Here is a 13,377-nt window from a genome sequence, read left to right on the forward strand (position 1 = left end):
CGACAGCGTCATCAACCATCCTGAGCAGAACACAGATCCTGTTCCAACTCCAAAGGTGCCATCAGCTGGGACCAAACACTCAGAACACATGATGGGTCTGTGGGGGACATCTGATTCAAAGTACCACAGGGACCATCAGGCAAAGGGGCCAAGATGAGCTCAGAGAGAGACACTTGTAAGTGTGTGGCATCCATCGTTTCCTAACATTGCACCCCAGTCAGGGTTAGAAGTGCCTGCCTGCCAGGGCCAAGAGCAGGAGTGGGGGCATGTCATGCAGACCATATAGCATGGGTTCAGAGGCCTGTGAATCCCCAAACAAGAGGTGGGACAGATTGAGCCATACAGGCCTGGGTTCCTCCCAAAGTCTCTCATTAGGTAATTCTGTCCACCTCCCTGAAGGACATTCCTGTCCCAGAAAAGGAAGCAACACAGAGATATCACTTGTGGGGGTCCCATGCAAAATGATCATATTGTGTCCTTTGTCCAAGAGCTACTGAGTTCAAAATGGCAACAGCAGGGCACTGAACCATGTCTTTCTTAAATAGCACCAATGATGACCTATGGCCCTGTGATTGTAGCTCTGCAACTTTGCACTCTAAGGCTCATATACCTTCCGATGTTTCTAGATGACAAGGGAAAGCCAGGGCTCATCCACCCATGCTGCTTAACAACTATTATTCTAGGAAAATGATTCAGCCAACCTACTTTGATGGCCTGTGCATGACCCTTACAGGCTGCAGCCTTTAGGGAATGGCAGAAAGATTAGCTGCCGCTTTCCATATGACTGTAGCAATGGGGGCACCGCATATGCCCTGGTGGGGGCCATCTCATCAATTTACTAAAATAGTAATGTGCCCTCAGGGTAAGTTGCACAAGGCTTTAGGGAGGGCTGTGCAATGCAGAAGATCTCCTCTTCTCTTCTCTTTTCTTCTCTTCTCTTCTCTTCTCGGGGTGCAGGTGAGAAGTGTGACCACCTGACTAGAGCCCAGTTGCCTCATCTTCTACAGCTTGCTCTATAACCTGTCCTTAGACAAGTCACAGGAACCTGGCACTTCAGCCTCCTCCCTTGTCCAGTCACTGAGGCAGGAGAGGCCCATGTTTTCCCAACCCATGCCCACAGGAGCCCCAACAGCCCCCCCCTATACAGCTGCCAGGGCACCTGGGGCTCCTCTCCATGAACACAGTGGTCCTGAGACTGTAACCAAGGAACAGTGACATGACGGTCCTGTGAGGCAGGGGGTGGTGTGTGCAGTCACAGGAGAAGACAAAGGGGGGCAAGCATTGCGCAGCACATCATAGATCCTGAGGCACCATGGAATAAATGAACACTGACTCACTGACCAACCAATCAACGGTCCCAGCCACCTGGAGGGGTCACGGATACTGAGTTGCTGGCCTGCAGAACACCTTGTCAGGTGCTCAGCAGCCATCCCAGCCTTACACCCCATCACCATACTCATCCTGAAAGTGGCCAGTGATCTACCCCAGGGCCGGGCTTCACACGACTGTGGCTCCCGCCTCTTTCCTCATCCAGCCCAGGCCTCCCTTGGGACCCTGACTCCAGGTCTTCTTTAGGCCACGCTGCTGCTGGAAATAAATTGTTTCCAGCAGTGTCTGTTTCCAAACACTCATTGATTTTGGCCTCTGTTTTCCCAGCTTCTTGTCACAACAGGTTATTGCGGGTGATGGATTGGAACTTACCCTGCACTAATCCGTCTCTTAAAAGCTGTCTGTAGCAGAACACGTTGCGTAGAAGATGGTTCTGGAGGCTGTGAGGCACAGGACTCTCTCCCTTTACTATTCAGGATACAGATGGGGTGTGGGGCCACCTGAGTGGGGTCCAGCCACTTGCTGGTGCTTCCGTTGTCTCCTCTGTCCAGCTCTAGGATGTGATGTTTTATAGTCCAGGGTGGCCCAACAGCCCCTCAGGCCTCCCCAGGGGAATGTTAATAGGTCTAATCTCATGAGGACGTTCCTGTGGGTGATTGCAGCTTCTCTAGTCAAGATGGCAATGGCATGTCCAGCCTGAAGGCAGCAGCTTCACTGGGGCCTGGAAAACTCAACTCCCTGCAAAAGGCGTCTGTCTGCTGCACAGTGAGAGGAATGGAAGCACGGTTCAGCCTAGACTCAGCTGACAGTGGTGCAGCAAACACAGACGCTGCTCACCACTGCCGTTTCCTTCTCCCTCCAGCAAGACATGTAAGAGAACGCCACAGCTCTGGCCTCGGGAGCAGCAGAAGTGTGTGCAAAGCTGGACGACGCAGACAGCGCGGCAGTGAGAGCGCTGCGCTGCACAGCAGCGAGTAGGCCCACTGCCATGGCTAGCCTTCCCTGCAGAAAAGGAGCGTGCACCTCTGCAGGCGCCCAGGAGACACATGCTCCCCTAGGTCACAGCCCAGGGCAGCAAGCACCTCCACCCAGCACTGGGGAGCTGCAGCCCCCACTTCCCACCGCCATTCTCGCAGCTCAGCTCCCCCTCTCACCCTACCTCCGGCCATGTTCTCCTCAAGAGAAATCTAGGATTAGGCTCTGAACCCCATGTCACTAGCAAGAACCCCAGAAAGTAGTCAGAAGAGGCATCATGTAAAAGCATAATATTTCATTCAATAACTTAAAAAGCAAGTACAAAATGATTCATTATATGAAATAATGACTAGGAAATTAATATTATGTTTGTATAAAAGCTAGTAAAAAACATAATTTTATCATTATAAATGATTCATAAAATACATACTGTGAAAAGCAAATCAGAATGTTATAGATGGAGACAACCTGTGAGCTGCAGAGGCAACTTGAGAGCATGTACTCTCCAGGCAGAGCAAGGCCATGGCTGCCACCCCAAGTTCACACTCACACCTCGAATCCACCTTGTGTCCTCACTGGTGTTGGCACAGCTTAGCTGGACACAGGCATTATACAGTGACCAGGGACACAGCCCCTCCCCCATCAGCCAAGGTCACTGGCCATCCAGGCTGGTCCTGGGGACACAGCTGCAACGAGGCTGGGAAAAGCAGTCTACAGGGAGGCATTCCCTGGGACGTGCACTGTCCTTCACTGGTAGATGACCTTCACGCAAAATGTCTCCTCGTTCTTATCCTCGTGGTCATTGATGTAGATCAGGATCTCCTCCTGCCCAGAGCAGCTACTTGGTGCAAATTGAAGGCCAATGGTGTAAGTCTCCCCTCCAGCGACCTACAAGGAGAATAGGAGCCCCCATCACCCACCCCAGCCTGCCACTCTTCCCTAGCAGCTGCTAGACATACAAGATAGGCAGGTCACACGGGTGAGGAAGAGGGAGCAGGATCTGCACGCAGGCACCAGGCTGCTTCTGCTCAGTGCTAGGCTGGGACTATGTGGAAAGCCAGGGTGGTGCTCTGCTAACAGGCAAAGGAATGAGGAAACCCTTGACCAGCAGACAGATCGCCACCCGCAGGACCTTCCTACAGCACTCTCCACGGGCCCTGAAACACCTCAGCAGAGGGAATGATGCCTGTCACCGTCCCTGGCTGGCTGGAGACCAGCAGGTTGGGGGCAGACCCACTCCAGAGTGCAGCACTAAGCACAGGCCCCATTCCCCCAAGGTGGCACCTGGAAGGAGTCCTCCTTGAACCGCAGCAGGTCAGGGTGGTCGCTGTGCAGGTGGTAAGTCCTCCGGGAGGGGTAGGGGTTAGTGTAGGTGATCCGCTTGTTGGAGCTCTTCCCTTCACCTGCCACCATCGTGATCTCAAACGCCTGGGGGCAAGCGAGGGACACACTGTAGGGGTCAGGCTAGAGATAATGGCCATTGGCTCCATCTCTGAGTACTTCCTAAGCCTGGATGTCCCACCTGGCCCCAGATGCTGGGGACATCTGCCACAATAAACATGGGGTAACCCTCTGAAGCTGCCATGGAGGAGACAGATGAAGCACACATGCCCCATGAGCCTTGATCCTGAGGCCAGGTGGCACTCAGGTGACTGCCACCCACAGGACACAGCACAGGTCCCGCGGGTCTCTGCCCCTCAGCCAGTGTGTGTTGCTTATACAGACCTTAGAAATGAGTGGCTGGCGGCAGGAGAGGCACACAAGCCATGAGGCCACCAGCTGGTGGTAGTCCACGTCGACCAGGTTGAGATGGACGAAGCGGTTGCCAGCCTTCCGTGGCCTCACACCCACATGCAGGTCTTGTACACCATGTGGTGGCAGCACAAAGATGCCTGCAGGCTCTGTCTTCAAGAACAGGAGGAGGAGTGAAAGTATGACTCTTCCCATGCAGACTAGAATTTCCCTAGGTGCCTCATCCAGCCAAGTGACCCAAAGAGCCCAAGGGTGACATGGTTATCCAGGTTTAACCACTTGACTCACCCAGGGGCCTACCAGGTCTGAAGCCCTTCAACTTCCCACATCAATGTGACCTTAGGCCTGCAGTGGGCTAAGACCTCCTCCTTTGTGAGTGGTGGTATGTGGGGGTGGGGGGAGGAAAATCTGCCCTACCTTGCTGCACACAAACATCACTATGGCTTTAAGAATTCCAGAGTTGCTAATATTTATCTCTCAAGAATTTTAAAAGCTGGCTTTGGGGTTTTATAGCCCTCTTCAACAACACACCTAACAAAAGACATTTTTCATGATCAGTGGCTCACTGGGGAGGAGGCAGTGAGAGCCTCATGGCCCACAACAGGGCTGCATCCCTGAGCCACCACAGTAGGCCAGGTCAGAGAAGGCTCAGAACAGCAAAGGGACCTCTTGTACCCAGAAAGGCCATACCTTCAGCTCCTGGGGATGGGAAGTGAAGGCTCTCACTTTCCTAACTGTCTGGGTCCCCCGAAGGACAAGGGACAGACGGGTTAGCTGGCCCGCTACACACGAGACGTCCACACGCTGCAGTGAGTGGAGGCAGACCTGCCATGTCTGCACAGGTACTGCCAACCAGCGATCCCTGTGGGCAATAGGAGCCATGTGCATACATCCTCAGCAGGGCAGTATCATCAGGAGAGAGGTGGACCAGGGCTCCAGGAAGGTGGCGAGCCAGGCAGCCACAGAGAGAACTGCATGGGATGGAAGCCCTGGACACAGGGCTAGGCACCACCCTCACCCCAGACACCACCTTCCCTAAACTGAGGCCCTTAGGCCATAGCTCTGTGCTGTGCTTCTCTGCACTCAGGACCCTGCTGGATACAAGAATGCTCCAGAAGTGCATGTCAGATGAATACAATGTCAGCTGTGACCAAATGGGCATCTTGGACAAATGGTAACCCTAAGACAAGGCTCAGAACATAGAGGAGAGAGTGCAGCTGGAGGTGACAGGCCTCAGCGCTGAGTCTCCAAAGTGTTATCATTAAAGGCAACAGCATAACACACCTTTACATGGCACAGGAGGTGGACTCAGCCCCTCACCTCTGAAGGCAGCTTGTCCCACACAAGTCATGTTCATAAGGCTTGCACAACTTTCTGGTTTGCCCCACATTTAAAGGGGCCCTAGAAGGCTGCAACTGGTGTTGTTTAACTGGTTAAGAGAAGTAAAGGGACACTTGATTGTGGTCTCTAAGCACAAAGGATATAGATACGGTCATCACCCAGCTCCAGGAGGGGGTATGGTCAAGTCACTCCTGGGAAGCAGCCCAGATCTGGTGAGGGAAGGTGACAGGAGCTGTGCTCCATCTTGGGCTCACTCTGGGGCAGAAGTTCCCCTGTCTCTTTCCTGTATTATGTCCATCTTTTGGGGCACTAGGCCACTCTGGAGTACAGCGCACCTTCACCAAAGCCATGGCAGCCCTGCCTTAAGCATCATGTCCCCTCACAAAGTGAAACACCAACTTCTCCCCCCCCCAAGCTTGGAAAGGAGCCCCCAAACCTAAACTGACCCTGCTCTCCCCTTTCCCAGATGGGGATCTGCATGCTTACGCATAGATGACGACAAAGAAGTCTCTGACCTCTGGGCTTGGACCACTGGCCACCTTCAGAAACACATCTTGTGGCTCCCTAGGGCCCTGCCAAACATGGCAAGGATGGTGCATCAATGCCAGACTACCCACAGCCCCCACTCTGCCTCACCTGGCCTGGCCCTTACAGCTGTGTAAAGCAGGGCAGGTGTGCATAGCCCCACCCCATGCAATTTATTAATTCTGTCCTAGTCATCCACTGTTTTGCTCGCTGCAAAAGAAAATCATTAGCTTCTTGATCCTATATTGATTTCAATAATTATATTCCACCAACTCTATCTAGCTTCCTAACCAGTCATACTACAATTAGTGCCCTTACCCTCTGCACAATGGCAATTAGTAAGTGCCTCAATTACTGTTCACTTTATGTACTCTGTGACTGCCAGCTCTTAAAATCTAAACTCAGATGCTCAAGGAACTGAGCCACTAGTAGAACGACTGAGAGATTCTTTCTGAAGCCTTCTTGAGGATGCCAGGACAGCCTCTGCCCATCACAGAAAGGAATCCCTCAGCCTGAGACCAAAGTGAACAGGCTGCAGGCACGTGGGGTGGAGGCCTCTGTAGGAGATTCATTGAAGGATTTGCCCAAAGTGAGGCAAGCACAACATACCATGTTCTGGACCTCACAGATGACATCTGGGTCACTGCATCGAACATGGACTGGAGGCTCCTTGCCAGGCATCCCTACAGGAGCACCTGAAACCGGAGGAAGGGGGACAATGTTACCACCTACCCCCAAGCACACGTGCACTAACAGTGGCACAGCTGCTCTGCCCCAGAACACTCCTTGCCTCTTCTCTGCCAATCCAAAGGGACTGGCCAAGAGCAAGCAAAGTGCTACTGGGCACAGAAGCCTCACGTGATTAAGGGCATGAGCCAGAAGAGAGTAGGGAAGCAGCCATCCCCAACACAGCCCTCACCCCTGATGGGGACACATCTGGGCCACGGGAGTCTTGCACTTTAGGTAGAGACAGCCACCAAATGTGCACTACCTCAGAGGAGGCCAGAAACTTCTCTTTCAAACCCCAAAGGCAGGCAGCTGAACTTTAAAGGTGAACCTTGTCACCCTGAGGAGACGCCTCTTCCCATCAGCTGAACCTATTAAATGGCATCCACAGGGAGATAAGGGGACCTGGAATCGTGTGCCAGGGAGGCAGGCGGATGGCCTTCTTCAGAAAGGTGAGCTCCGGGTGGTAGAAGCGGAAGACCTGGTCCACCACGTGAGGCTGGGTCTCCACCGTCAGACACAGCACAGCAATGGGCTGGCCGCTGCCTGCCCGGAACAGGATCTGCAAAGAACAGTGGTACAGTGTGTTGGACGGGCACACAGGCTCATGGAGGCTTTGTGAACCCTTCTGGGAAGCACACGGATCTCACCTCCACCCCCAAAACTGAGTGCAGGAGCAGGTTCACAGCCAAGAGGACCAACAAATCAGAACGAGATGGCACCCAGCACAGGGCAGGCATGCAGATATGCCAACCATCTCCCTCAAGCAAGCAAGAAATGCCTTTAAAATGGTAGTGAAAGGTTGCCATCCTGGCACCAAAACTACTCCAATCACAATTCCACTTCCACAGGACAGAATCTGTGTGCAAGAAGTCATTCCAGAATGGTCTTGCCATCAACCTCTGCAGGTCTCCTGGATGCAAAGGTGGCCATGCTCAGTCGAGCACTCAGCAGGAGCCCTTTGACTCCAGTGGTAAAGACCAGCATGAGGAGGGCCACAGGAGAAAGTTTCCTGCCAGAATAGCGACCAAGAAAAGTATTTCTTCAGAAAATGTATGAACTTGGATAAGAGTACATATAATGGGTATTGTTCATTTACTATATGCACACACATACACATATATGTACAAACACATGCACACAATATGCATGCACTGCACACACTTGTACATGTAACACTCTAAGGAGGAGAAAGTAAGAGACAGGCAGGCAGAGACATGAGATATTTCCAAATATATCTTGATTTAGTTTGATTTTTGGATTCCTATAAATGTTCTTGGCTAATTTCTAAAGCTATTTAAATCAAAAAGAATCTCTTATGTACTGGAAATAAACAAATTTCTTATAGAAAAGTGGGAAGTAGGCTATGGTGGGGGAGGGCACAAAGGAGAGAGGAAAGGAAACATAAGATAGAATTTGTTTGAAATACAACATAATAAAACCTAATTCTTTGTGTGGTAATAAAAATTAGTTTAAGAAAACATGGCTCTCTACATCAACTTGGTGATGCAATTACTGGAGTGAGTCAGTAAGTCTCAGGCACAGGGAAATCAACAACACAGCTACTGCCGCCGCTTGTGGTCTCCCACCAGGACTGAATGAATGAGACCCCACTGCTGAATATACCACACCATTAGGCGGCAGGACACAGAGAAAGCAAGCTGGAACTCAGCTGGAAGCTCTGCCATGCTAGCTAGATATCATGGTGCCAAAAGGTGATGTTCATGCTACTGGCACTGAAAAGTCATCAGTGGTCTCTTCTGTGGTGGACCCTATGTGCTACAACAGCGACCTGCCAGGCAAGGCGTACCCACAGGTACGTGACTGCTATGGGAGTAACCACTCTGACTGGGCTTGAGACCTGCTCCACAAGAGGTCACACCTCACCCTGCCCAGAACCCAACCCAACCTTCTGCTCCAGAAGGGAAGAGAGAAAGGCCAGAGTCAAATGCAAAACAGAAGATATTACTATATATGTGGTCTGTTTTAGCTTGCTGTAAGACTGTTAAATACCACAACAGGACATCTTCAGCCCTTTACCTTGGCATGTTTCGTGGGCATGGCGCTGTACTTCCAAAGTGATCTAGATTCTGTGTCCTTCTCTGGGCTCAGCTCAGCAGGGGCCTGTGAGACACAGGTTAGCACAAGTGGGTCCTAAAGGTATAGTCAGTGGGTGACCAGCACTCAGACCAGCCAAGGACATGAGCTCTGGAGCATCACTGGTTTGGTGGCAGGCCAGATGTGGAAGCTTCCCTGCTGACCAGCCTCACTCAGCAGGTGGGATGTAAGGTTGACATAACCCACTGTTCCACTCTGCTTAGAGCCTAGGCTAAAATTCAACAATGCTGCGTGGCCCAGCAACAGAGCCAGGTAGACATCTGAGGACCCCTGGGAATCTCAAGCCCTTTAGAAATGACCCAACAGAACTTCTCCAGAGATCACAAACAAGTTTCTGGTATGAAGCAGAAAAAAGCACACACGTCCCTCCCCTTTGTGCACAGCCTGCATGGGCTTTCCCAACACCTCGGCTGGTTCTGTGTGGAGGAGCACCTGATGCTGGGAGAAGGAACTAATCAGTGACCAGGGAGATGAAACACTAGAAATCTCCATCAGCAGCCCCCAGGTTTGTTCAAGGAGAGAAAGGCCCACCCTTCTCTGGCACCCTTCAGGAGAGACAGGAGGATGCGGGCCGCTGTCCATGGTGCTGGTGAGGTACCCTTGCCAAGTAGCAAGTGACAAGTAGGGCAGACCCGGGACCACTGCAAACCAGGAGGCCATTTTCCCACTTCCACCTCTCAACCTGACGGTGTTCCCGCGGTGTGCCTGCAGCCCACACTGCACCTGCTTTAGCGCCATCAGATTGGGTGAGCCTGAAGAGAAGCTCTGATACTTGAAGGGGATGTGAGCAGTCTCCCGGGGGCGTAGGTAGAGCTGGGGGGCCAGGCCGTCACGCACATGGAACATGTCTTCCTCCAGCGGTGTGTGCAGGCCAGTGGCCTGCTTGAAGTACCTCCACTCCTGACTGTCCAGGATGATGCTAGAGGGGTGGGAATGACGGTAAGGACCATGTTTGTGGAGTACAGACCCTCAGAGGAGGAAATGGGAACCAGCCTGGCTTGGAGGCAGTCAGCTCTCACCTGAGCTCAGGGTTGTCGATCTCAATGGCCACTGTGTGTTGTGTGTTGTATGGATTCTTAAGTGCAAACTCGAAGAACTCAGCAGTGCCAAGGGTTGCATACAGCGTGTGGTGTGTGGTGATGGTTCGGCTCAGCATATTGGCGATGTTCTCAGCCTTGGTGCGCTCTCGGTAGGCATCAATGACCTGCAGGTCACGTGAGTGCTGTGCACGAATACTCTGCTGCACCTGCCAAACACAGAAGGCCACATGAGGGAGAGGACAGGACAGGCACACGCTCCTCCCTGAGGTGCTCGTTTTGCTGGCCCCAGCTAACCTGGGGCACCAAATTTCTTCTAAAAACTACCTCTTCCTTCTTTTCTTAAAAAAAAAATCGGTTATTTTTATACATACGTGTGTGTGTCTGTGTATATGGGCATGTCAGAGCTTCTCACCACTGCAAGTGAATACCAGAATACCAAACACTTGCACCACTTTTTACATCCAGTTTGCCTGGGTGCTAAGGGATTGAACTCAAGCAGGCAGGCTTGGCATGCAAGGGCCTTCAACCACTGAACCATCTCCCAACCCGCCTCTTCCTTCTTTGCCCATGTAATTTAGAAGTACAGGCACATCTCACTCCAGGATCTCAGTGTTTATTAGTACAGCCCTCCAGCTATCCTCTGCTCTGCATGCTCCTAAGAGCCCCTTTTTGCCATCAGGGAAAGATACCAGGCACAGCATGAGGAATTAAAAGCAGTGATAGGGCTGGAGAGATGGCTTAGCAGTTAAGGCATTTGACTGCAAAGCCAAAGGACCCTGGTTTGATTTTCCAGGACCCATGTAAGCCAGATGCACAAGGGGGTGCATGTGTCTGGAGTTTGTTTGCAGTAGATGGAGTCCCTTTCTCTGCCTCTCTCTCTCTCTAATAAAAAAAAAAAAAGCAGTGATAGTCGGGCGTGGTGGCACACGCCTTTAATCCCAGCACTTGAGAGGCAGAGGTAGGAGGATTGCTGTGAGTTCGAGGTCATCCTGAGACTCCATAGTGAATTCCAGGTCAGCCTGGGCTAGAGTGAGACCCTACCTCAAAAAACCAAAAAAAAGGCAGTGATAAAAAAGTTAAAAAATAAGATAAAATAATGGCCTGGTTTAACACTTAGCAGGTACCCTGAATGTTGTCAAAAACCCATTTGAAACCACAGTCCACAAGAAGGAGCCAGTTCCCAGAGTACTGATCCTAACATCCCAAATGACCCTGACTCTTCGCTGGTTCTGAAGCCAACAGTTTGGCCATCTCCTGCCTCAACAGCTTAAGACTCAGTGGTTTACAATGCAAATATGTTCTACAGCCCACTTTCTTGTGGGCCTTACACTATACAGTGAGGCTACTTTGAGAGATCCAAGGCCTAGAAGGAAACTCCCCTATGTCTGGATTCCCAGGCTGCAGCTGTTTCAGGACTTGCCTCAGCAGGGCCCTGAGTCCCTCTGATCCACCACGGAGGAGGCCAAGATGGCAGAGTGGAAAGCTGCTACAGGACTTTCAGACTTTAACTCATGAGGAAGAAATTTGATTTCTGCCTTCAATGACTTTGATACCAAATTTCCAGTGTCTAAAGCACTGGCCTTTCCATGCAGGGGATGGAAATGGCCTGTCAGCATGCCTTGGGAACTGGAGGTGTTCCTGGATGTCTAGTCCTTAGGGATTGGAAGGCTGGCCTGGCCATAGCACTAGACCTGTACCAGGATGAGGAGGACAAGTGTGGCTTTTCTGCCCTGTGATCTCTCCTGACCTCTTCCAGGAGGACGGGATCATGCTAACTCTGCCCACAGTGAAGCCATCCCAGGATAACATGATGGCAGGCTTCAGGGTGTGACCACCAAATGGAGAGGTGCAAGACTGGTGACTCCTTGGGTTCCCATGGACTTGTTGAAACATGGGGGTTATGAGGGCAGAATCTCGTGTGCTCTTGACTCCTTCCACCCTTCAGAGCTTCTCACTCCTGACACACCAGCCCCAGCCTACCCACAGGAAATGGAGTGACTCTCCTGGTTAGAAAATTCTGGATTATGCTCAGGCATGAGCAGTGCTGCCCTTTTTCTCCTTCCCTTTGGGATCTGCTGCCTGATGAAGCATCAGGTGCTCACTTTGTCCTGGACAGGTGGCAAGATTGGGATACAGCTCTCACCCATGGAGAGGCGGGGCAGTGCCCAAGACCATGGAGTCTGTCTGTAAACCCCAGCTCAGTGTTGGGAAGCATGACTCTCTTGATGGGGATATAGGAGTCACTAGTGAAGCAGTATTATTTGGGCCTCCTATCCTAATTCCCGGCAAAGCCAAAGCCTAGGCAGGAAGTAGTGGTGACAGCTATGGGGCATCCTCATCATGGTGCCAATGGGGGCTTGAGGCCACTGGGTGCTTACCCTGACACAGTAGCAAAACAGGCGCCATCTAGTGGAGCTTCTGAAAGCAAAGCTTGCTTCTCTAGTGCCTGGCATGACCTAGCAACAGACACTTGGACTAATGTTGCCTCTTTGCCACAAAGGTGGCAAACCTGCAAATGCTGCTCCCACCTAGCGATCAGAGGGCGAGGCCAGCACAGAGGCAGACGTACTGTCTCGGTCTAAAGCTGGTGTGGGCTGGGGTGTGTAGTTTCACAGGTTTGGTGCGTCAGGACAGATGCTGAATGCCAGACAGGTGGGCCTGGAACCAAAGAGTGGGCCTGGGAACCACTCCTGCAGGTCTCCTGCACAGAGAGACCCACCTGCCAGCCCTTCCTCCCAGCCCATGCTCCACAGAGAAGGTGTTCTGTCCACAGTGGAGAGTGTTACCACTGATCCATGAAGGTCTCTGTGGGTTAACTGCTGTCCTGTACACTAGACACATGATGATCTCAGTGACCCTCATGAGGAAAGCAGGACACAGTGACCAAGTGTCCAGAGCCCCGTGGGGTTAGGGCATCACGCAGGTATCAAATGGGCTGCCTGGTCCCTGCTCCTAGCCCACAGGTCACATGACCTTCCAGTCAAGAAGCCCTGTAACACCTGGCCTTCTGCCTAGTTCTCCAGCCCTCAAACCCATGCTGAATGCTGCAGTGACACCTAGGTGGGAGAGCGCTCTGAGAGTCATCGTCCACGTCCTGGGAACAGCCGTCGACGCTGTCACCCGAATGAGGGCCAGGCAGGACCAGGAGGCACAGCCTGACAGCAGCCCTGTCTGCAGCGCTTCCTCAGCTGCATATAATCCCAACCTTGTTCCTAACCTAAGGTGGGTCGTGATGGCTCTGGAAACGACAGGAAACTTCACATACTTGGTAAGTTGTTTTCAGCACAAAATTCTGCACAGCAACATTAGAATATGGCGGAGAACTTCCTGTGTTAGGGACTGGTCACCTCCATAGCCACTGCACATTCAAAATGAGGACTCTGGGTTGCTGCAACTTTCTCTACCAGCATGCAGTGCAGGAGATGGCACAGGCAAATAATAATGGCAGACCAGCCTCCCTCCCACTGAGGGCTTGTGTACCCAGCAGCCCACTCTTGTATGGCAGTCAGCACCCCCAACCAAGGCTGTGCGCAGCCTATGTAAGGAGGGGCACAATGCACAAAGGCCAGTG

The 13,377-nt window shown here is 52.0% G+C and overlaps 1 protein-coding gene across 9 annotated transcripts in view; it reads right to left on the bottom strand.

Annotated features, from left to right (window-relative positions):
• Window positions 1-2,661: 2,661 nt before the first annotated feature.
• Nphp4 (nephrocystin 4) overlaps window positions 2,662-13,377 on the bottom strand; it is a 121,914-nt gene continuing 111,198 nt past the window's right edge. For all 9 annotated transcript variants that reach the window (XM_045150035.1, XM_045150034.1, XM_045150033.1 and 6 more), the window contains 10 exons: window positions 9,786-10,012; window positions 9,490-9,685; window positions 8,689-8,772; window positions 7,054-7,210; window positions 6,532-6,617; window positions 5,884-5,969; window positions 4,747-4,918; window positions 4,030-4,209; window positions 3,589-3,732; window positions 2,662-3,192 (listed from right to left, as the gene is read on the bottom strand). In XM_045150035.1, coding sequence (XP_045005970.1) covers window positions 3,052-3,192; window positions 3,589-3,732; window positions 4,030-4,209; window positions 4,747-4,918; window positions 5,884-5,969; window positions 6,532-6,617; window positions 7,054-7,210; window positions 8,689-8,772; window positions 9,490-9,685; window positions 9,786-10,012 — 1,473 coding nt within the window. In that variant the 3' untranslated portion in view covers window positions 2,662-3,051. The remainder of the gene's footprint in view (window positions 3,193-3,588; window positions 3,733-4,029; window positions 4,210-4,746; window positions 4,919-5,883; window positions 5,970-6,531; window positions 6,618-7,053; window positions 7,211-8,688; window positions 8,773-9,489; window positions 9,686-9,785; window positions 10,013-13,377) is intronic.

This window comes from Jaculus jaculus, chromosome 5 (assembly GCF_020740685.1).
Source record: "Jaculus jaculus isolate mJacJac1 chromosome 5, mJacJac1.mat.Y.cur, whole genome shotgun sequence".
NCBI classification, from domain to species: Eukaryota; Metazoa; Chordata; class Mammalia; order Rodentia; family Dipodidae; genus Jaculus; species Jaculus jaculus.